This window comes from Lepisosteus platostomus, chromosome 12 (genome assembly GCF_059453375.1).
Source record: "Lepisosteus platostomus isolate fLepPlt1 chromosome 12, fLepPlt1.hap1, whole genome shotgun sequence".
Classification (NCBI taxonomy): domain Eukaryota; kingdom Metazoa; phylum Chordata; class Actinopteri; order Semionotiformes; family Lepisosteidae; genus Lepisosteus; species Lepisosteus platostomus.
In genome coordinates this window covers 25,300,880-25,324,762 of record NC_142622.1, presented here as the reverse complement: position 1 = coordinate 25,324,762, position 23,883 = coordinate 25,300,880, and the positions used below count along the sequence as shown (strand labels likewise).

At 35.2% G+C, this 23,883-nt stretch overlaps 1 protein-coding gene across 1 annotated transcript in view; it reads left to right on the top strand.

The window, feature by feature from the left end:
* itga9 (integrin, alpha 9) overlaps positions 1-23,883 on the top strand; it is a 159,632-nt gene that overhangs the window by 5,584 nt on the left and 130,165 nt on the right. Inside the window, exons 3-10 of the mRNA XM_088601479.1 lie at positions 6,031-6,137; positions 12,056-12,179; positions 14,879-14,946; positions 18,170-18,299; positions 19,417-19,502; positions 19,952-20,014; positions 21,634-21,771; positions 22,572-22,677. Of these exons, the coding sequence (XP_088457605.1) occupies positions 6,031-6,137; positions 12,056-12,179; positions 14,879-14,946; positions 18,170-18,299; positions 19,417-19,502; positions 19,952-20,014; positions 21,634-21,771; positions 22,572-22,677 (822 nt within the window). The remainder of the gene's footprint in view (positions 1-6,030; positions 6,138-12,055; positions 12,180-14,878; positions 14,947-18,169; positions 18,300-19,416; positions 19,503-19,951; positions 20,015-21,633; positions 21,772-22,571; positions 22,678-23,883) is intronic.

Here is a 23,883-nt window from a genome sequence, read left to right as displayed (position 1 = left end):
GCTTGGTCATCCAGTTTGGAGGAACGGCCTGATCTAGGCAAGGTCTGGGTGGTGCCATACGCCTTCCACTTCTTAATGATGGTCTTGACTGTGCTCCATGGGATACTTAAAGCCTTTTAAATATTTTTATACTCATCTCCTGATTTGTGCCTTTCCACAACTTTATCTCAAAGTTCTTTTGAAAGCTCCTTTCCACCCAGAGTGCATTCTTCACTTTCAAATGCACTACCAAGCAGTGGAATTGTTTAGAAACATCTGTTTTTATTCTGAACTAATCCAAATCGCCACAGTTGATCACAGGTGGGGGCCAATTAATTTGTTGTCTGATCTGTAAGGTGATTGGTTATATCTGAGTTACAAATGTGATTGTAAGGGGAGTGTTCAGTTATCCAAATAAGGTATTTTACTGTTGTAAAATTAATCTTTAGAATGTTTTAGGACATTATGTTCACTTGACTAATGTGGGTTACTGTGTGTAAATTAAAATGGAACAAGCCTCATTTAATCTGTTTTTATTTTCAGAGTGTCATACAACAAAAGGTACAAAATGTGAAAAGTTGGTGGTAGTGTTCACTAACAAAGAAGTGTCGGAGGCAGCAGAAGAAAGTTCTTTATTAAACAGTATTGGTATAAAGGTTTCAGGTACTAGAAGTACTTAAGATAAATAAATATGCAGGACCTGATGGCTTCTTACCATTGGTTCTCATGTAAACGAGAGATCTTATTCAAAAGTCAATGATGCAAAACAAAATGAAAGACAACAAACACCCAACAAGTGGAAACTACACTGAAATGCATTAAAAACCAAGAATAGATGACATGTTTTTACCTAAAGGGTTGTGAGAGTATGTAACAAGCTAGTCAGTCAAGTGTTTGAATCTTTGGCTTCCTTCAAAAATAGCTGATTGAGATCCTTAGATCACAAAGGTACTAACTATAAAGTGGGCCAAATGGGCCAAATAGTCTCCTCATGCAACCTTTCTTATGTTTCTTAACAGTGGAAATATATCGATGTCTTCTTCAATGTTGCATAACATTGAACGAGACCACTTTTTACAGATTTTTAAATGAGCTTTTGGACTACGTGACTGCATCATGAATTTAAGAGATAAATAGAATGTCAGTCTGGAAAGGCAGATAAGCAATGAGCTTCAGTGCCAGGGACATGCAGTATGAATGTGTTCTGAAGGAAATTATTGAGAGAGAAGCATTACATTTTCATACATGACTGATAGCTGTACTTTGGCAGGATAGTCTCAATTTGGATATGTCGATGGAAGAAAGTAATCCTCAATAGAAACATTTAGAAAACCATCTGTGGTATAGACCTACAGAGCAAAAATGGATCAAGTTAAAAGGCATCAATCAAAAGTATCTCTCAACGAAAATGTATCTCGCTATAAAGAACTGGATGAAGTTCTAAAAACTTGAATGCATTATTTACTGCACGGTGTTGAGTGACTGGATTAAATTGGAGAAACAGCTTTAATTAATATTAATTTAAATGCATTGTACCCTTTTTAATTTTGAAAATACATACCCACTTTAACTACAGTATATAATGAATAATCTTTCCAAATGCCAGCAAATACTTGAAAATACTTCCATTAATGTGCTTAATAGAGCTTACAACACTGAAAAAAATGAAAGAGTGAATCTAGTGTGATCTAGAGATGTGAATAATAGTTTTCACAATCAGATATGTCTTTATAGTAATGAACAACTGCTCTTTGCTCTTATTCTTAAAATAATGGGCTTAAAAACTGAGCCTTTTACAAGTTATTTCTGATATAAATGATACATATCTTATATCTAAAGTTTTCTAAGGAGTTTTGGAAGTTATTTTATTTTAATCATACCTGGTTTACAACATAAGGGAGCTTTTCTTGTGGTCTACAAAAAACAAAACGTTAGCAAAAAAAATTGATGTGATATTAAAGTGCACCCTGACTTCTTTCATGCATCACAGACAAAATATAAGTTGTGAAATGAGGCGTTCTAAAAAAAAACTGTTGCCACGGTGCATTTCTTGGAGATCTCTAAAGTAGCAGCACAGTAAAAGAAGAAAAAAAACAAGCATGTGAACAGGAAAACAAAAGGAAACATTCAGCAAGTGTGGGAAAACAAGCAGTGACATAAAACATTACAAATGGTAATGTTAAGTAAAAAAAAAATGAAATGTGGTATTAATTACGGAATTATGTAAACAATGTATAATTTATATTTGCTTTAGCAATAGATTTTATTTCTCCTCAAATTTGGATCTTGTAAGTAACATTTTTCAGACAGATGAAAAGTTAAAGCTACATTCTGAAATAATGTGCCTAGTACAAAATATTAAATATTGTCATATACTGTATACATGATATTATACTTTCAATATACAAGTAGTATAAGTTAACAATTCACATTAAAAGTGTTAACCACTGTATTTGTAGTTGCAGATTTCAAACGCGTTTCATTATTTAAATGAGACAATTCTCAGTCCTCGGCCTGGAAAACATGTTTCTGATTTGTTTGTTAGCACTTAATCAATACTGCTAATTTGTAAGTTAGTGTGAGAGTGTCCTGTGATCGGTTGGCGCCTACTCAGAGTGTGTCCTGCCTTGTAACCGTTTCCTGCTGGGGTAGGTTCTGGCTTCCCCGCGACCCTGTATTAGATAGCGTAGTTAGAAAATAGATGGATGGATGATTTAAACCAATGTATTTGGACATATTAGACAAGTTGAACTTAAGAAAGGTTACAAATATGAGGACACAAATCATTTTGTTTGCTAGAAGTTGAAAATTGATCTAAGGGTGTCATCTGGATGTTTCTTGAAAGAAGACAAAGTACCAGCTTCAACAACACAGATGGGTGTTGAGTTGTTCCATACTTCCTTAACCCTTGGTAAATGAAGCACCCCCTGTTCTCAATTGAAAATACACATAGAGTTTACACTTAGGTTTGTGTTTCCCTGCTAAATCTGAATAAGTGCACTCAGTTGACTTTGTCAGTGCCTTTGAAGATTTAGCTTTACATCTTATACTTTTTGAACTTGTTCAAATGGGAGCCAAGGTACAGTGTGTGTATCCAGTTTGTCATTGTTTTGCTGGGTGAAATATGCTGCTTGATTCAATGTGTGACTAATTTGAATAAATGTTTTCTGTAGAGATGTCTCAGCACATATCTTCAAAACAACAAGTATTTCTCATGATAAACTCTGAGATGGTACTGTACATACTTTTTCCCCATCATGAACCCTGTATGTATTGCAATATGTTTCTGTTTTGTTCCCATCTTCAGTTATGTGTTAGAATAATATTTCATCAGTTCTCTGTATCTATTTTCAATAGATTTAGAATAATATTGATTAAAGTACGTTTACTGGTAGAATTGTTACCTAGGTCAGTCCATGTAAAATCAGGTTTTAACTGTTGTTAGTGGTTATGTTTATCAGTGATTGGACAGAATTGCTTTTATTTGCATTAATGTTTGAGCTAACCTGTATTGAGTCATTAATTCTCATTCAGTTTTAATTCTGACAAACATGTTTATACATAATGTATTAATAAGTGTCATGCTAGACATATAGCTCTTTCCACACCTGAAGAAGGCTCCACGGCCGAAATGTTGTGTTCTCTTTCTTCTTTTTTTCAGCATGGAATAAACCTATTACTTGTTCCTTTGCAGCCTACGCATGCTGTCGCAGCTACCCACCTGAACTATTTAGCTCTTTCTCTGACCTCACTGTTGTATTCTTAGCAAAACCCAGCTACTGTATGTCCCATTTGTAGTTAGTTTTCATTTATATGGTATATAAATGATATATGATATATATATATTATGTCCTCATGTCCTTGTTTCACTATTGGTCCTGAAACAGTCATTTGAGTTAACTTTGGTAATGCCTTTTAATGCTTGTCTTTAATGCTTTTAGCCATTTTTGGTTCAGCTAACATTTAATTCTGATCAATCTGTGCTTTTGTGTTATAGCCTTTTAACTTCATGGATGTGTAGAGAAATGAATTACCCTAATGATAATAGCGCCTGAAAATGAGTCAATTACAGATTAGTGTGGAGTTTACATGTTCTTCCCAAGTTCACATGGGGTTATCAGTTTCCTCCCACAGATGTTTGAATTGACAAGCCAACCTTAAAGCATACATGTAAATGCTCAGGTACACACCAAAACATCAATTAGTTATATTGTCACATAAGTGAGTTCCGGTATATACACAACCCTTGGAAAACTCGCTTAAAAACACATAGATTATGTCTTTTTAATTCTGTATTGTCTAACCAAATTGATGCATTCAGTATCAAAATGAACCATTTGATTGTTTTTGTTTCCTGTTGTTCTTTGCATGCCATAGTTCAGAGGTCTGTAGTCCTGTCTATGATGACCAGAAACATTCTGTATCTTGCCAGTCCAAACATACCTACTCAAACAACTCTGCCATTCAGTTACTCGTACAGTTTCAGCTTGATGGTTGATTGATAGTTACAGTTTTGAATTTCAGTGATTGAAATCTAGGGATACAAGGAAAATATGCCACTTCAAACAAACACATTTGATTTTTTCTGTTTCAAATTCAAATCTTTAAATTCAGCTATAAGAATTAAAATCAGGTTCTCTGTCTTACTGTATGGAACCAACATTTTTCAGCCTGGTGATGTACTGTTTTCATTTTGTTTTTTGAATTACCAGATTTCTGATTTCTGAATCCAATCATTTTACTGTCTTTGCGCTATGTTTATAGTAAAATAGTTTCATTTTTTTTCTTCATTATCTTACCTATTGAGGGAGTTGTAGTATTGTGACTTGGCATTACTGACATGAAGTGAAAAACATTTTGTAGCAATTTTTTCTTCCATGTCCATCTTCAGCAATGTTAAAATAAAATAACAAAAATACATTTTTATTATCAAAATATAAGTATGGCAGCCTAGACATGCCCGTTAATTAGATAATGTGTGGCCTCGCTGGGTGACTAAATTCAGTGATTTGGCATGAAATGGAGAACAGAGATTTATTCTGGGCAATTAGTCAATTATCTTCCAGGTGTCTGGTTTAAGCCTTTAAAGATTTAAAGATTAAGTGAGCCCTTTTTTGGTGTCTAAGTGTCTTAAACTTGAGAGAGACTGTTTTGATTTGTATTTGCTAATGCCCTTCCCCTTCACAACATTTTTTATTGTTTGGACTTTTTTCATTTGTTTTTCTTTTTTATTGCATAATTAAAAAATGTTCAATTAATTCACTACTAATTAATTTCATATTTAGTGCACATAAAGAATTTTCCAGATAAATTAGACTAAGTACCTGCTTTTCTGTCAGAGTTAGAATTAACTAGCACTAGTCATTTCTAATGTTTAAGAAATTACTGTACATACTGTAGTTAGTGCTACCCAATTTTCATTCATTAACACTTGATAATAACTCTTGTTTATTAACTTTGGAAAGGAGCACAGATAATTTCAGGCTTGTTAAACACTGAAAAGGATAACAAGGATGTCCTCTGCAATTCCCCAGGCAGAAAAAAAACATCTTAGTAGATTGTACTTTGGTACATAAAAATAAGGTCTTCAAAAAAGTGTCTTCAACTTAGCCAAATTAAGTCATCAGAATTCAAATAAATAGCTTATAGGAGGTCACACATCTTTTTTCTTGTTAAAATAGCAATACTGACAAAATCAGGATGTTACCTCTTGAAGTTCATAAATTTTTGCATCCTTATAAATTTGCTGATTGTACATGTCTTCATTAGAAGTTCCTCATCTGAATGAATCAGTGCCAACTTTGTTCTTCTGTCACTTTTTAGGAACGTCCTATGTTTAAAAAAGCAGTAATTGATTATAGACAAAATGGGTGAAAGGATTTCAACAGAATTGACTGCTCTCTTAAAAAGATTTAGAACTGGATTTTAATGGTATACGTTGTTTGGGCAACCACAATATTTATAGTAAGTTATGTTTTAACTGCTATGTGCATATTGACTTTAGAAGTTCTGATGTGCCATTTTCATTGGTGACTTGGCTCTTCTTTCCAGGTGACAAGCAGAGGACATCATGTGGAAAGACTTGCCAGGGAGACATGGACAATGAGTGGATGGGGGTAACCCTTGCCAGACAGGAAAAAGACAGTGGAAGTGTTCTGGTGAGTGGATCCTTTGTAGTTGGAGCTGTCTGATGTAAAAAGAAATAAGTTAACTAGCACCTGCCTGCTCTCTGAAGTCATTTACTTTTTGTGCTCCAGTACTTCATACTGGAGTGATGGTAAAAATGGCTGTCCTCAACTGATTTACAGAAGTGTTATAATCTTAACACTCGGTGAGGGAGGATGAGAGAAAATGTACAATATTGTCCTCTCTGAAATTGGAAAAACTGTAGATGAAAGAACAAGCAACTGTATTAACAGAGTTAAAGAGTAAAGAATACCACATACATGTATGAAACTCGTAAGTAGTACTTAATCTAGATGGATTACATGGATTAAATAGAACTGGTGAGACCATCTGATTTGAATGAAACATTTGAATACACCTCACATGGTCAGTTTCTACTGGGGCACCCAGACATCTGCTGGTTTTCATTGCAGCTGAAATCTTTACTTACAGTAAAAGAACCAACAAGCTGCTTGGTGAGAACCTTTGAAAGTTTCTTTTTTTCAAGGTTAGAGATTTGAATTTTAGAAAAGCCTTAGTTCAATGACAACATCTGACATGTTCAGTCAAGAACTGAAAATAAAAAAACTCAAATAAAACATATCTTTGAGTCTATTAAGGGTTCAATTATTTATTTAAGTTCTCAGATGAAACAAAAATCAGAAGGTATGTGGGTCCCCAGGACCAGAATTTAGAACCCTTTCAATGGGAAGAGATTAAAGTGCACTCTAACAGTAAAAAGACCTATTTTTTATTTCTTTGGCATCAGTTTTAGCTTGTTCTGCCTACTCCTAAGCCTTCCAACACAAACTCTTGCTGACCAGCATAGTTTTCTAGTGTTTTCCTGGCATACACTGTCTTAGCTGTGGTCCTCTTTCCACCACCCACACCACTGCTAATCCTGGTCATGTTGTAGAGGGATTCACCACAGATGGACAGCTGCCACATCTTTTATAGTTCTCAAAGCTTATTGAAACATCGAGACTACTCCAAAAGCACTATTTCCAGCCATTGACAAATTCTGGTGTTTTCTTTCATTAATTTACTGCCTCAATTCCATACCACCTACAATTAGATTGCCTGTCTTTTAATATTATGTCAGTATTTAAAGCAAGCAGAAGTTGTTATTGCAGTGGTGTTTTGACATTTTGTGGAGCATTCAGCAATTATGGTTGTAGTCATGCAGGCTTCATATTTCAGTAGAATGTTCATATGCAAATCGTGACATGTATGTAGTTGTTTTGGATGATAAAAGGGCATAAACTGTACAAATTAAGAGGCTAAATTTGACATATTGATTATGGTTATCATAAAACTGGATCAATTACAAAGGCGATAGAAGTGGTGAGTACTTCAATGCCTGAGATTATAAAATTGTAAGCAGATTAAACTGCTGCCACACAACTGTGTGAGACTTACTAATAGATGGGTGTTCATATGCTTACATGTTTGGGAGAGTATAGATAGGATTGTTCATCTCAATATAACATAGCAAACCTTACCTAGAAGTACAGTATTACCAAGTCTGGATAGATCAGTAATGTTGCAATATTTGCTGATTACTGAGCATAAAAAGCCTACTAATGCTGTGAAATTCCATTACTTTTCTCTGCCTTTATTGGTTGTATAAAACTGCAGCTGGCAGTTTAGAAAGAATTCAGGTGACCTAGGTCAAGGTAATGTTTTTCCCCTTTGTGGACATTTGGCCCAAGGTTACTGGCTCTCCCTGCTTCAAAGTCGGTGATATCAGGTGTAACAGCTTTTCAAATAGAGAGGCTTTGCATTTCCTGGTAGCCTTCCAGTGCAGACGGGTAATGAGTCTCTCTAGAACCTAAGGGAGATGTGTGTCTGTCCTGTGGGACACAAGTTGTTGAGAAGTGTCAGATGCTCATCTGTACATTTTATCTACACATTCAGAGCAGAAAAAGAGAAAAAAAAACAACTCCTGACCTCCTTGAAGCAAATACTGTCTGATGATATTCTTGAAACTTCCAATTCATAGTCATTCCCTTAGTAAAAAGTATTTGTTCTTTAGAAAGTGATTTAATCTTTTTTATGGTGTTTGAAGAGATAAGCATTTTTAGAATTTGAACATATTAAAGGTAATTTTTTATCAAATATATCTAGATGGTGCAGAACAGTATTTATTACAATTACATGGTGACGAAACCTAAAATAAAGCCTCCTTGACTTTTTTTGAACTCACATTATGCATTGTGTAGAATGTATTGCTTGAATACAAGTTTTGGAAAGATAATAATTTGATGGTTTAATGCAAGTTCCCTGTTATTTTTTTCAAAGTTAAAATGGAAAGGCAGATCAACTCAAAGAATTTCATAGGTTATGTATGCAATTCTACTAATTTCACCTACAAGTCAGTTTGTTGTTTGTTTTTATGGTGCTTTGGTAGTATTTAATGTTTATTACTACAGAAAGCTTGCTGTGAAGTCCAGGTTTCTTTTTGGCTGGGATACTGGGCACAATCTCAACACTTGGCGCTTTTAGTTAAGGCTTTGGCTGTTTTGTGAAGCTCATATGCTGCTGAATGAGCTCAAAGTGGATACCTGGTACAAAGGCACATGTGTTTTATTTTTTGCCTGTGTTGAGTTTGTGGTTTGGGGCAGTGGAGAATCAAGTGTTTTATCTTTCATCTGTGTGGCTTCTTGGAAGGAAAGTGAACATCTTAAACAGTGGATAGAAATTAGTGGCAATGGGAGATGCAAGTTACTCCATTTTCAAATACCTTTCATAACTGGTGGTGAAAGTGGTTTGGAATGAGAAAAGAAATCTAGAAACTCAGTTGATTTATATGTAAAGCTGCGAGAAATTACCTGAGAGAACAGAACACTGAATGTGATTTCCTAATTCCTTTAATATTCTGACATTTATATAGCATGAAATCTTAATTCATTGATTATTTTCATCTTTTCATTTGTTCTCAATGTTAAGGCATAAAAATGCTGCATTTCTCCAACAAGAAAATCATTTAACACAAACCTTTATGCAGACACAAATATCCAAGCCAAAAACTTGTACTTTCTCTGGGTCTTAAATTATTACCATATTTTGTGTCACGACTTTTATAGAGTTTGGAAGCCTTTCCATAGTTTCCTATTTATTTTTAGTGCTTTGAAATGTTAATATGAAACTAAATAGGCAAAATGTTCTTGATTAACCATATTTCACAACAGTGGACAAAATAAACATGTTAGTGGACAATGTGAAACATGAAAACAAAAACTTTCTTACGACATAGAGCATGAGAGAGTGGTAAAAAATGTCTCAGAAAGCCTGTCTGCTGATTATTTGCAGTGTCTGGCCAACATTGAGCTGGAGTAATTCCCATTGTATTTCTTAAATATAGCCTGCTCATTTATTCCTCAAACATAGTGTATAGCAAGGGATTCTGCTTGCTTGACCCATGTAATCAACATGAACACGCTTGCATTGAGGTGTGAATTTGAAATTACCATTGGTACTATCCTCATTTAAAACCAGTTTACTTACTTGTTTGTTTGTCTTCAGCAGCATGCTTTAAAATGAAGCCATTACCATTTCTAAATTTGCCAGTGTGAATAGCTCTGGTGTTATAACAAAAATAAGTCTGTGCTTCGGGCTGTTAGACTCAGGAGTCCATATCGTGCCCTTTGAATAAATAAGACAGTCTTGAATAAAACCTTTTGAATACCTTTCTGGCATTTGAATAAGGGTCGGTGTACCCTGTCTGTCCTTGTGGAGAAGGTGTATAAGATAATGATGCATGCATTATCTGAGCTTCCAGCTGTTTGTAAATCATCTCTGAAAGCCCTTTTAGCATCACTACATTTTGAACAAACACTTGGAGGACACCATGGAACAGTTAATCCTCTGTACGTCAGATATCTTTCACCAATCTACTTGCTTTTATAAACAGAGACATTTTGATCTTGTCTCTTCCTTGTCTCCAACCCAGAGATTGTTTTTTACCTCTGTTCCTCCTTAGTATTTCTTTTTTTTGCTTAGTGCACCCAACATTCCTAAAAGTATAGATCCTGAAACTACACCATAAAAAGGTATGCAGTGCAAAATCACATTGTTTTAAAGCCAAGTGCAGTGTACCAGTCCCGTTTGGATTCAAACCACTGAAACAGGTTTAGCATCAAGCAGCTGAGATTCACAGAATGACGGACAATTCAGATCTGGTCTCCATGTTCTTAACAATTCAGTGAAGACATGTTGCCATTATAGGCTCATTATGCAGTTTGAGCTGTTACATAGATTACTACAATTTTTTCCCTTTATTTAAAATAAAGTATTTGTTTACCATTTCCCTAATGCTTTCCATTTTTTTCTATAAAATTCCTGAGAAACATCCATCCTTTTTCAATACAGTTGTCTTGATGAGGGTCACAGTAGTGTTATTACATATGTGTAAAAGTGGTCCTAGCTGCATTCAGTTCTAATTTGTGATGGTAGAACAGGAGTCTGCTACCTCTGTCCCCCATCTCACATATGCAAAAATTATGCATACTGATCAAACATGTCATGTTTTAGCTTAAATATGAATAAAAAATCAGCAAATTTACTCAGTCAGAGGGCTTTCCTTTTCCGTCCCTATTTGGATATTTGGCTCGCTGTCTGTCTCCATCTCCCTTGGCTCTCTCAGTGCACGCGTCTCAGTAGGAGTGCCAGTTGATTTTACTGTGGTAGGTGTCTGCCATGCAGCTCACTCAAGAGGGTATGTGAAAAACTCTCCAGGGATCATAGTATAGGAGTAAATGTTCTTGTGTGTGTGCTGGTGTGTGTATGGCCTTTTAATCAGGAGATTTTGCATGTCAAAATAAGGAATAAGGAACTAGTTAGAACTTATTTGTTTTGACCATGATAATAATAATAATTGCTTACACTTATATAGCGCTTTTCTGGACACTCCACTCAAAGCGCTTTACAAGTAATGGGGACTCCCCTCCACCACCACCAATGTGCAGCATCCACCTGGATGATGCGACGGCAGCCATAGTGCGCCAGAACGCTCACCACAAATCAGCTATCAGAGGGGAGGAGAGCAGAGTAATGAAGCCAATTCATAGATGGGGATTATTAGGAGGCCATGATTCGTAAGGGCCAATGGGAAATTTGGCCAGGATGCCGGGGTTACACCCCTACTCTTTTCGAGAAACGCCCTGGGATTTTTAATGACCACAGAGAGTCAGGACCTCGGTTTTACGTCTCATCCGAAGGACGGCACCTGATTACAGTATAGTGTCCCCGTCACTATACTGGGGCATTAGGACCCACATGGACCTCAGGGTGAGCGCCCCCTGCTGGCCCCACTAACACCTCTTCCAGCAGCAACCTTAGTTTTTCCTAGGAGGTCTCCCATCCAGGCTCACACCTGCATAACTCAGTGGGTTGCCAGTTGTGAGTTGCCAGTTGTGAGGGTGATATGATGCGGGGGGATGTTTATCATACGAGCTCAGTACAATGAATGGAATCATAAAATTAATATCTGGAAAGAATAATACTACAGTAAAATATTTCAATATAATTTATGATTAATCATAATTGATACTGTGTATAGAAAAAGATTGATCCAAGATCTCAGAGGAATAGCTTATTCATTGTTTGATAGAATAGATATTTTGTCTTTCAGTTGTCTTTTTTGGGTCATACAGTATGCATGTTCCTTTGATACCATTTGTTTTTAGATAGAAATTGCTTTTAAGAGGTTATGTATTACCTTAACTTACACACAAGTTCCAGAGCTCACTGTAACCAGTTACTTTATTTTCCTCCAGCTTCTTGTTCATTTTAAAAAACAATCCCTCACACCAGTTACTTGTGACTGTAACAGATAACTTTTCCCAACACTGCTTTTCATTTTGAGATCCTGTTTAAACTGTGTTGATGTGTGTTGTCCTGTGTGTTGTAGGCCTGTGCTCACCGCTGGAAGAATGTTTACTATGGGACCGAGCAAATTCTGCCTCATGGCTTCTGCTCCATTATCTCCCCCAATCTTCAAGGCAATACCAAGCCACTCATTCCCTGCTATGAAGGTAAACTACTCTATCTAGGTCTGTGTTGAAAGAAAATTCTAATCAAGGATGCCTGAAGAAAAAGGCACAATGTTTACATGGCACTTCACATCCTTTTTTATTCCAAATGCAGAATAACCAGATTCAGGAATCCAGTCATATAGTCTGTAATGAGATTCAAAAATCTGTTTTCTTTCTCTAATACTATTTCAGGAAACCAGATTTGCTTTCTGAATTTTGTTTTCTTGTGTATTCTGAATTAAGTCCCTTTTAAATCCAATTTCCCTGATGTTAAACTCACTGGGTTAAAGTATTCTTTAAGTAGTATGAGTTAAACTTTTTTTAAAATTAGAAATTAATATTTTATTGCTTTTCTGCAGTGAGGTGCTGTAATGTGACTTTTCAACATTAGAAAGTGTAGAAACAAAACCTTCAAAGGATCTCAAAGCTGTGTAGAGGTGTGTTAGGAAAATAAGTTGACATTTCCATTAATATGAATGCTAAAAATAAAATTCATTTTTTCAGATTCTTGGATGAATTATCATTTATATTATAACGTATTTATAAATATATTATGTATTGCATACTTTATAGTGATACAAAGAGAAGGAAAATAAATTAAGTATTCTTGCTACATTATTATAAATATTATTGTAATTATATTACATTATTATATAGTTACATTTTATGGATATGTTTATAACTTGAATGTTTTGTTTTGGTTAAAATCTTGACTAAAATAATAAACAAATACCTATAGGCATCTGTGTGACTTTGCATGTTCTACCTCTGTTTCCATACATTTTTATTGAGAGCTTGGCTTATCTTTCTCCATCCCAAGACATGCTGGGTAGGTTTGATTGTCTGTTTCTAAACTGTCCCTTTTTCTATGGCCCTATGATAGATGGGCTTCCTGTCTGGGGGAAGAGCAGTTGTGTGTCTCTTAACCTTCACCAGGATACATGGCTTATTGATAATGCATAGATGTGCATTTTAACAGGACACTTTCAAGCTTCAAGCCACCTATTGTAACATTTCTCCTAAAGGCCTTGCACAACATACTTTGTACTTTATACTTTCATTGTCCACAATTTTATAATTCCTTTTATGAGCACTAAACCAATTAGAAATAACTCTGTGCTCATTAGACCTTGCTAGTTTATTTAAAATAATGACAATTCATACATTGACTTGCTAGTTGCCAGCTGTGTAGTGAGTACACAGTGCTCCATTAGACCCTAGTTCTTCTTCACATGTACAAGATGAAGCAGATTACACATAACAGCTAGAATTAGGAATTGGTGTGTAATCTGCAATATGCTTTCTGCAGTTGTAATATCTTAATATCTGTAATATCTCTTGTCAGGTCTAAAACCTGAATATCAATATATTTAAACAAGAGTAAACAGCTCAGCTCAGCACTCTAACTTTCTTTCAGGGATTTTGTCATTTTTCCTCCATTTGCTGAAGTACAGTTTGATACATTATCATTACTTAACAGTTTCATGGGAATAGACGTAATAAATGGATTGATTTTTGTATAAAGATGTATATCACATGAAAATCATATAAATGATAGAAGGTGTGTTTTTGCAGTCACTCGTTTTGTCTCAAATGTATAATAGCTAGTTATTTTTCTTTTTCTACCCAACAATAATATTAAAATCCCAGCAGGACTATGAGCACTTGAGTGTGACTTTGAGTAATAATATGCATATTTGTAAATGTAATTGAAATATACAGTAAGGTCCAATTTTTGCTAGAATCCTAAAAGAAGTTGTTTAGAAATCTCACATTATTTTAAATTTGTACGGAAACTTATTAGCACCACAGAGAAAAAAATATCTTGTTTAAACAACATAGTATTGCATTTTTACGAGAAAAGTATCCCATTTATACTGTACAGGAAAATTATTGCGTTTATATGAGAAAATTATCTTGAGAATAGTACGTTTAACCTGGGAATGCTTACTGACATGGTGTTGTACTTCATGTAGATTATTTTTTTTTCCAAAATAAGAAATGTGATGATATTCTATTTAAAGCCAATGCTACGTTGCACAGGACAATATTATTGCATACACAATACAATGCAGTATAGTGTATTAATATGGTAGGCAACATTGTTCACAAATTAACTATTTGGTTTAAACGCAATAATTTTCTCATATAAACAAGATACTTTTCTTGTATCAATGCAATAATTTTCTTGTAAAAACGAGATATTTTTCTAGTATAAATGCAACACTATCTCATATAAACGAGATTATTTTTTCCCCCGTGGTGCTAATAAGTTTCAGAAAATTTGACCCATTGAGTTTTTTTTTTTACAAAGGAAGAATTCAATGACATTCAGTTCTCAAGCTACTTAGCCAACCTTTCATTTCCTTCCTTTCCCTGACATCTATCTCCTAAATGGTTTGCCAGTTCCACTATTTGTAGTGCTCTGTTGTGATATGTTCTATAAGTAATGAGCAGCCTGTGGCGATCCAAGCCTAATATTGTTTGTAACATGAGACTGTGCCCCAGAAGTGCAAATGTGTGTTGAATACAGTACCACTTTTTTTTTAAATCTGCTTTTTAACCCAAATTCCTTTTGGATACAACACTAGGTTTGACTGACTCCATATGGAACAGAGGAAGAATTCCAGTAAATCTTGGCTTGGAAAATTCTGGCATGACTTACAGTTAAATAATTTGTGGTTTATTTTTTCTTGTAGAGTATAAGAAGAAATATGGGGAAGAGCATGGATCATGTCAGGCTGGAATAGCAGGATTTTTTACTGAGGTCTGTAATGGCTTGAGCTCTCCGATACAGTCTACTGTTCTTTAACTAAATACTGCTCACTCTCTGCATCTTACCATGTATAGAGTTGATGCTAGAGTATTATTCCTAGTAACGGGTATGTAGCTCGAAAGCAATTAGGAATTCAGGATTAGAGCTTAAAAATATCTGCTACATATTACTACACAACTTTTATTTTTGGCTGTGGTGTCATGAACATTTGAAGTGTACTGTAGCTTTCAGCACTAATTAGTGTTATGTGTAGAAAGTGTTTAAATAATATTATTTAAGCTTTGTGCTGATAAAACACTGTACAATTTTTTCTCATTAGTGCATCGAATTCATCAAGATGTCATTCTGGACTCTATTTAATGTTGTTCATATACTTGAAGAAATTTCAGAGCTTGGTTCTTGTTCCAGTACATTACCTAACAGACTAATAACAGCGGGCCCCATTTCCAGACACAGACCTGGTGTTGTTTGGGAAATCTGGATCAATACCTTGTCGGTTAACACAGCTAAAGTGTGAAAAAAAATTAAAGAAAAGTTAACTTTAGGGAAAAAATACAGGTTCAAAAAGAGTGCTTTGAAAACATTTTTGTATTTATTCTGAAAAAGTGCCTTTTCATAATGTTCATCAACTCAGGGTATTTAACAAAGAGCCTTGTAACAACGCTTTATACTGTAACACAACCACAGCACAAAATAGTATATAAAAAGTAAAATTAAAATATAATAAATATATAAAACATCATGACATTGTCAGGTATAAAAAAACTACATGGTAAATGTTAAGAATTAAAACATTTGTAATGAATGAAAAAGGAAGGTGGCTTATAAGGTGGCTAAAATCAGCTCTGATTAGAAGAGACAGTTTAGAGTAAGTGGGTAGGTATCACAGTGGTTGCATAAAAATACATGATCATGGGAAAGTTACAGAAAATGTATTGTGGTTAAAAAATTATGTGATCAGAATTGTGAAGGGTATTCAGTATGCAGTATATAATGTGTGGGGTAGAGATCAGAGGTAACATTTTTATTCTTTGTGAAACTGAACCCTTATTTATAATGGAAATTGTTTGCATTTTTACTTTATAAAATCAAGTGCCGAATATACTCACTAGGATTACATCACGAACAATCTTCTTTCAAATCAGCAATCTGAAACACAGAGAACATTGAACACAGCAAAAGCAAGTGGGTGGCCTAACATTCAGAGTATCACTATAATTTTACAGACACCACATGTATTTTTTTCTTTATACTTGGCAGTTTCTTTTTCACAGGAACAGTAGATTTCAGGATAATTTTTTGTCCTGTTTCTTAACCTTTCCACTTCTTTTGTCTTTTGGCCCTCTTAACCCTGTCCTCCATTCACTCACTTCTACATTTCCTTGACTTCCTTTTCTTTCATTATTGCCCTCTTTCTCACCCCATTTCAATCTTTATTATGTCTTCACTGCCCTGTCCTTTCTTCTTGTCCCTCTGTTGTCTGACTGTTATCACTGAGTTGAATCCATCACCTTATCATCACCTTATATGGGCCTCTTCGCCATCAAAATTACCAGATTTTTGTTCAGTGGATGAGGAATCAAGATGCTTTGTAAAATTAGTCTTTATCAGTCTCTCTCCGGGTAATCAAAATGCAAAATAGCTGTATTTTGCTGAATGTACATAGTCATAATTTTTAATTCTGTATGACCGAATTAAATGACTGTAAGTTCATACAGAAGTTTGTCCAGTTTAGAGATAACGAAAGTTTGTGTTTGTTGATACCATGAGGACTCACACATTCAGATCAGCAATTTTCATAGAGGAATCTATTCTGTTGATCGAGAAACAAGCTGAGAATATCACAAACGGAGTGATAAATTTTATGTTACTGCACACCATGTCTGTTGTACATCCCTAATACTAAGACAGCATATTTTTGCTAGGAACTCAAGCAGTCAGATATGCTTGAAAAGAAACCAGAACAATAAAGCTCTCACATAAAGTGTCCTGCACAATACCCGTTTTCTTATCAGCTGTGATCAGCGTTAGTTAATAAAACTCACCTAGAAAGGCCCCCTGTTAGGATTTAGTAGTGAGGACCCTATGCAGAAAACCAGGGCAAACTCCAAAAGATGTAGTCGAAAGAACAGTCTGAAGTCTGAAAGCTGTAGGTAAACTAGCTGGTGCTAAAGTACAAATAACCAGAGGCAGAGCCATAATCCGTAAGGAAACCGAGAGTCAATACCAGAACGAGAGCAAAAGTACCAAAACCGAAACAAGGAGAAGTAGACGGAGAACAAACCAGGGTCAATAAGCCACAAACCAAGTAGCGAATAACAATGAGACTCTAGCCAGGAAAACGCTAATACTTTGCACCGGGAAGAGTGTGAGGCAGCATTAAATAGGCTGGGGAAAAGGGCTAATTGGGAACTGTTGTGGAATGTGAGGTGGAATGCTGATTCCTCTGGGGGCGTGGCGTAACACCCCCAAAGTAAAATTGCAGAGTAATGTCAAATAAGTTTATCATGAAGTTGGGCCAATTTTAATTTCATTATCCTCAAGATAAGGTTTGCAAAGTTGTTATTCTGGCACATTACTTCAGGAACAAGCCAGTAGTCATTCAAAAAGCAAATTCTAGTCACCAAGTAAAATTGAATAACTACAAGAGTGTGATTAAAAATGGGCATTCTTCAGTTCTTCAGCTCCTTACATGGCTATATTGTTGCATATTAAAATAAGACAGTGACACTTACAAAATCAGAATCTGACTTAATATTTGATAATCTGCCTTACCAAATCCTCACTAATTTCACAGTCAAGAACATGCTGTATTTCTACAGCAAAGCAAAAGCCAAAATATTAAAATAAACAAATACAATTGTAGTTTTCAGAGATAACAATGTGGTGTATGGCTTCTTTATGAAAAATCAACCAAAAAGGTAATTGGCAATTATTATATAGAAAGGTAGCCCTGAAAAATGCACTATAATAAACCAAATATTTTGTATTCATTTGTCTAAATATGGTATTTTGTCACGCATATCTACTTTTACTGTTTTACACCTAGCATCAAAGAGCAGCTTTTAAAAGGACTAAATTGATTTGCTGTGGTATGAGACTGTACTCCTTTCCACAATTCCTACCTCAGTGTCTTTGCCCTGTCAGGGATATACCTCCAGTGAGCTGGCTCTGCCAGGGGTTATGGCTCATTGTTTTGGTGGTTTTCATGTAGGAGCTGGTGGTCATGGGGGCTCCAGGATCTTACTATTGGACTGGCACCATCAAAGTTTTTAACCTGACTTCAAACTCCTCTTACAACCTGAAAGAGAATGAAGTTGGAGCTAGCAGATACAGCTATCTAGGTAAGATGGACTATTTACTGCTATTTTGCAGTTATTTAATCCTAACACTGCTTTTTTGTGAGAGGAAATAAATCTTCAAGAACTGTTTATTATAAGTTGGCAATTAGTAGCCTATCAGTGTCAGTTTTAACTTATTTTACATTATGGCTGGTTTTAATATTTAAAAAAAATGTTTTGTATGGCTCAATGTTAGTTTTTCCTTTCCCTCAGTTCCTCTTGTAATTTCCTGATGACTTCGTCACACACAATTTTTCCAATATATAGAAGTTCTCTACTATATGAACAGAACTCAAGATGTACAGTATATTCAGCAGTTGCCCTTGCTACAGTACGTGCTTTCCATACGCTAATAATTAAATTTGATAATTGCTAAAGACTTCCTTAAGAAATAATATCTCTTATTATACTGTCACATACTGTATACTCTGCTGCTTGTTAAACAGCGGTACTTACATTAATGTGTTCTTAAAAACATCCCCTGCATATTTTAGAATATAACATAGAGTATACAGTATAATTTAAGGATTTATTTCCACTTAAATATAGGATAAAAGCTGTAACAGCATGCGAAGTTTCAGAATTGATTTCGGTTGATTAGATAATTCTAGTTATCTTTGCTCCTGAAGAAGAAGGAACTGAAGCAGTTCGAGAGAGTGAGATTTTATTATCCCCAAGGGACAGTGTGTCTTGCAGCAGCAGACAATATAAAGAAAGCACACGAACAAATAATACATGTATATAACAAAAGAGTAAAAAGAGAAAAAATGAACAAGGCTTACATACAGTACAGCAGTGAAATGGCTGTCTGGGGACAGTAACGTAACTTAGGGAGGTGGACCCCTTTCCAACTGCCATTTCTTTTTTTTCCGTCACTGCGTACCCCTCCTTCTTTTATACTTTTTTCCATCCGTGTTGCTAAATACAGATCTGAGTCACTCAATTCCCATGCTTAGTGAGTTCTTTTCAGGCTCTTGCAGAGGTAGGGATTGACCCCAGGGTTTCAGTGGATTCTGGGTGGTGTTCAAATAGGGGCCAAGTCACTGAATCCAGCCCTAACATTTTGACATGGACCAGCTGCTGAACAGTCCTGCTCTCTTTCCCTCTCTTGTCTGTTCAGGGTATGCGCTGACGGCTGGCCACTTCTCTTCACCCACAGCTACAGACATTGTTGGGGGAGCACCAAGGGATGGGGCTAATGGAAAGGTGGATATTATTATAAACCCCTGTGTCAAGAAATTGAGTTTTCAATTGCACAAACAATACCTGAAATGCTATACAATGTTTTTTGCACCTTTATTAGCATTTTATAATTGGATCTTACTGTATATTTTAGGTTTCTTTGAAGCCTGAAGCCATAGGATTTAGTTTCACAGTTACAGATTTCTAAATAAGCTGCAATATGCATGATCATCTTCTGCAAGTAATACTATCCTAAGGCTTGCACTGCTAGAGTGTCATTTCAGTCCGAGTTTAAGTGTGGCACATTACTTTAGTCACGAGGAAACGTTTGCCCAGTTTTGCACACAAAAATACTGGAAATGAGTCACTGCTGAGACTCATAAAAATGTCAATAATAAGAATACAATACAAGTTTGATGCATATCAGTTTGAAACAATTATAACTTATACTGCTTAGTTTCCATTTGTTTTAGGTTTACATTTTCAAAATTGAAAGAGGTTCTCTTCTGAAGATTTTCCAAGCCTCAGGGAAAAAGGTAGGCAAAAATATCAAAGTGAAATCTATTCCCATTAATTTGTTTACAATACATTCATAACTGTAGATTTTTAATTTATAATGTCATCTGCATTATGCTTCTACACAGCATCTGCTAAATAGATGAAGATTCATAAGATTCATCATTATTCATCATGAAAGCCATGGTAATTTAATAAATAGATAGATAATAGATAAATACAACTATTATTAGTTGTATTATAAAAACAGTAGTAAAATTGAGAAGTATAATTTTTTAAAGAACAATAAAATAAGAAAGGACAATTTAGTACACATTTTGTGTCGAGCTACAAATGTTTACTGGAATATAACACTTTAAAATACAATTGTGAGGTTTTCTAACATTGTGTCAGTATGAGTGACACATGGTGTCATGATGGTTTGAGCTACTGCCTCACAGATTCTGGGTACTTTTTTTGATTCTGTGTGAAGTTTGCATGTTCTCCCTGCTTTCATGTAGGTTTACTCAAGATGTTTTGTTTTTTTCCTTACCCTTCCTAGACTTGAAGTGCTGCCCTGTGATTCCAGGGTAGGAATTGGGTTACTAGAAAAAAGTGGCTTCATGTTAATTGATGTATGTGCTAGTATATCTTGTAAAGTGGATGCCATTTCTCATTTACTTCAATCTAAAGAAAGTCACAGAAAAATGTGTCTCAGAATCAATACTTTGAGCCTTGAAATGTGATAAATTGGTTCTCTGTGAAACAGTTTGGTGGTGGGAAGAGGTTTCTGTTTGTGAAAGGGCCACAGAAAAGTGGAAGTCATGCCATTTTGTTCCAGTTTGACATGATCAGCTGAGTGTATTTACCTCTTCAGTGACAAAACAAGAACTTCAGTTTACGGAAGATAACCTAACAGATGTCAAATGTTTCACTTCATGTGACGCTTTGTTCTATAACTTCTGGGTCTTTATTAGTTCTGTGTTGTCAATTTGATGGGTTTAGTCTAATTAAGCAAACACACTGAATAAAAAATATTTCAATTTCTTTTTTTGTTTGTTACATCGTTAGAAATGATGTTAGTCATATGTGGGATCACTGAGGAGTAAACTGATAGATTTCCTTGAAAAACACCATGATATAGGTGAAGGAATTGATCAAACAGTAACAATTCTTTCTCAAAAAGTAATCCATAAATCATAAGAGATTGTCTTTTTTTAAGCACTTACCATGCGCACCAGTTCTATCCAACATATACTGTACAAGGGAGCATTCCCAAAACCAAAAATGGAGTAAAAGAATAGCATGTGCTTTGAAAAGTGCTCAATAAACGTTCTAGTTCAGAACACGTTCTACCTGCTGAGTTCATGCTTGATGTTGGAATAATAGCTGGAAGTAAACTAAAAATGACAAACTAAATACTAACTTCAGGGTGAACACTTGTTGGCTGGATTTGTGGTAGTATTTCCCAGACTACTAACTGAAAAATATATTGTTCTATACCTTAAAGTCAAACACGAAACAAATGCTAGCAAATAATGTTGAAGTGAAAGTAATGGCACAAAATCAGGAGAGCAGTTTGCTACAGTTTGCTACAGTACCTTTTTTGCTTGGCATGTAATCTGACTGAATACTCTGTTGTGGCTCGGCTTGGTTCCAGATGGGCTCTTACTTTGGCTCATCCTTATGTGCAGTTGACCTGAACCAGGATGGGTTATCAGATCTGCTGGTTGGTGCTCCCATGTTCAGCGAGATCAGAGACGAGGGACAAGTGTCCGTTTTCTATGGGAGAGGCAATGTAAGTCTTCTGTTTGACATCTAGAAGGTTTGCCTGTGTAAGCTTGATCTGTGTCATATTATGCCATTTAAAACCACCAGCCATGAGATCTTGAGGAATAGACATAATAATTTTGATAAAGCCATGAAGATTTTAATTTCACTCTTTAAAACAAATCTTGATATGCAAAATCTGTCATCTAGTGTTTTCCCATTCAGTACCACTAGCCATCTCTAGTTTGGGAAATCACTGGAACTGGTGTATAGATCTCTCTGGTGTGGCCATGGCTGGGGAATCACTGATTTACAGTACTGTGGAACTAGTTAGGAAAATAATATATATATAATCCAATACATAATTAAGCATAGAATTTCATTACTTGCAGGTCTGTATTTTGGTATAAAAGTAATTACTTTACATTTTAAAATATAATTTACTGGCACCTGGTTAAAAATGAACACTGTTGTCATAACGTGGAAAATTTTATACAATATATATATATACTAAAGTTTAAAGAAATGATTACTTTAATAGGGTATTATTTATATTTTGGGAGAATTAATAAATTACATTAATAGAATTTGCCCTGTTCCTTAGCCAGAAAAAAAGAAAAGAAATGCATGCATTCTTAAGTGGAATCCAGAGCTGGAATTCCTTCTTTTACATATCTGCTATTATGCTTGACACTGAGCACAGACCACACATTCTTCTGACTGGTGATTCCCTGAAAAAGTGGGTGTTTCCTGCAAGCAGTGAAGTGCCAGACCTGTGCAGCACAAAGCCAGCTGTGTGTTCATTGGCCTGTGTTCTCTGTGTGCCAGGGTGTGCTGGAGGAGGGAGAAATCCTGAAAGGTGACAATGCTTTCAATGCCCAGTTTGGTGAGAGCATCGCTGTGTTGGGAGATATTGATGACGATGGGTTCCCAGGTCAGTCTATACCTTTTACTCATTCTTTTAATGCTTGTGAGTTTTACATGCTGTATATTTATCAAAAATGTCTAGCATTGTAGAAAACTGAAGTCATTATTTTTAATTTCTTACACCCTTTAACATTTTTATTTTTACATATATTTTGCACAGTTTTAAGAGTGAGTGGCAAAAGCTTTATTTGATATAACGACACCTTATAATTAAGTCATCTAGTTGGTCCTCCTAAAATGACACCTGGTTTGTTCATTGGCAGAGCTTGTTTTAGTCTTGGCAAGTGTCATGTAAAAGCTTTCTATGGATTAAAGATGACATTGCCAGACACAATAATCTCGGTCCAGCATAGCAGGCCTTCAGTCATTCCTCATGAGAATTTATTGTAATAGCACAATTCTGGAGAGTAATTTTTTTGTTTTCTTATAATGCATCCCACTTTGATAATACAGTATTTGAGAATATGAGTTTTACAGAATTGTTTTATGCTGTGTGTTCTATGGATTATAGTGAATTTTGAATAGTTGGTTAATAACACATTTCACTGTTCCAAATCCAAAAGAAGAGGAGCTATTGTAATTTTAGTGACACCTAGAGAGTTCTGTGTCACATTTATTGTCTTTTCTTATTGTCACCATTTCTGTTTTATTTATTATTCAACACATATAATATAAAAAAGGCTGTTCCCTATAGTCCTTTATTTAAAATGCTAGAACATCGTAAAATCTTTTGCACATCAGAGTTTGGATTCTGGTCTTTTAATGGTGTTTCTATAGATAACATTTACGATTAATCGCATGTTTCTGATGTGTAGATGCTTTCTTTGACATCTCTGTGTGACATTATTCATTAATGTGTATTAAAATATCCAGAATTAAAAAATATTTATTTAGTCACATAAAACTAAAGCTTTGATTTCCAAAGCTATGCATATAAATTCCCAAACATTAAAGGATGACAATTTTTTTTGTCACAAAATTGCAAATTCTAAACAGCCTTTCTTGGCAGCTAATGTACCGTGTTCCCTGGGTCTAACACCCCTGTTTTTAGTGAATCAAATTGTTGCACACTTTATATGAGGCTTAACAGTCATAAAGTGTCTGTAGGTCAACTTAACAAGGAATTATCTGAGCACTACTTGTATTTAAAACAAACATGGTTTTATTGGATTAGCAGGCAAAGGGAGCAAATGTGTTTCCCAATTGGAATCAG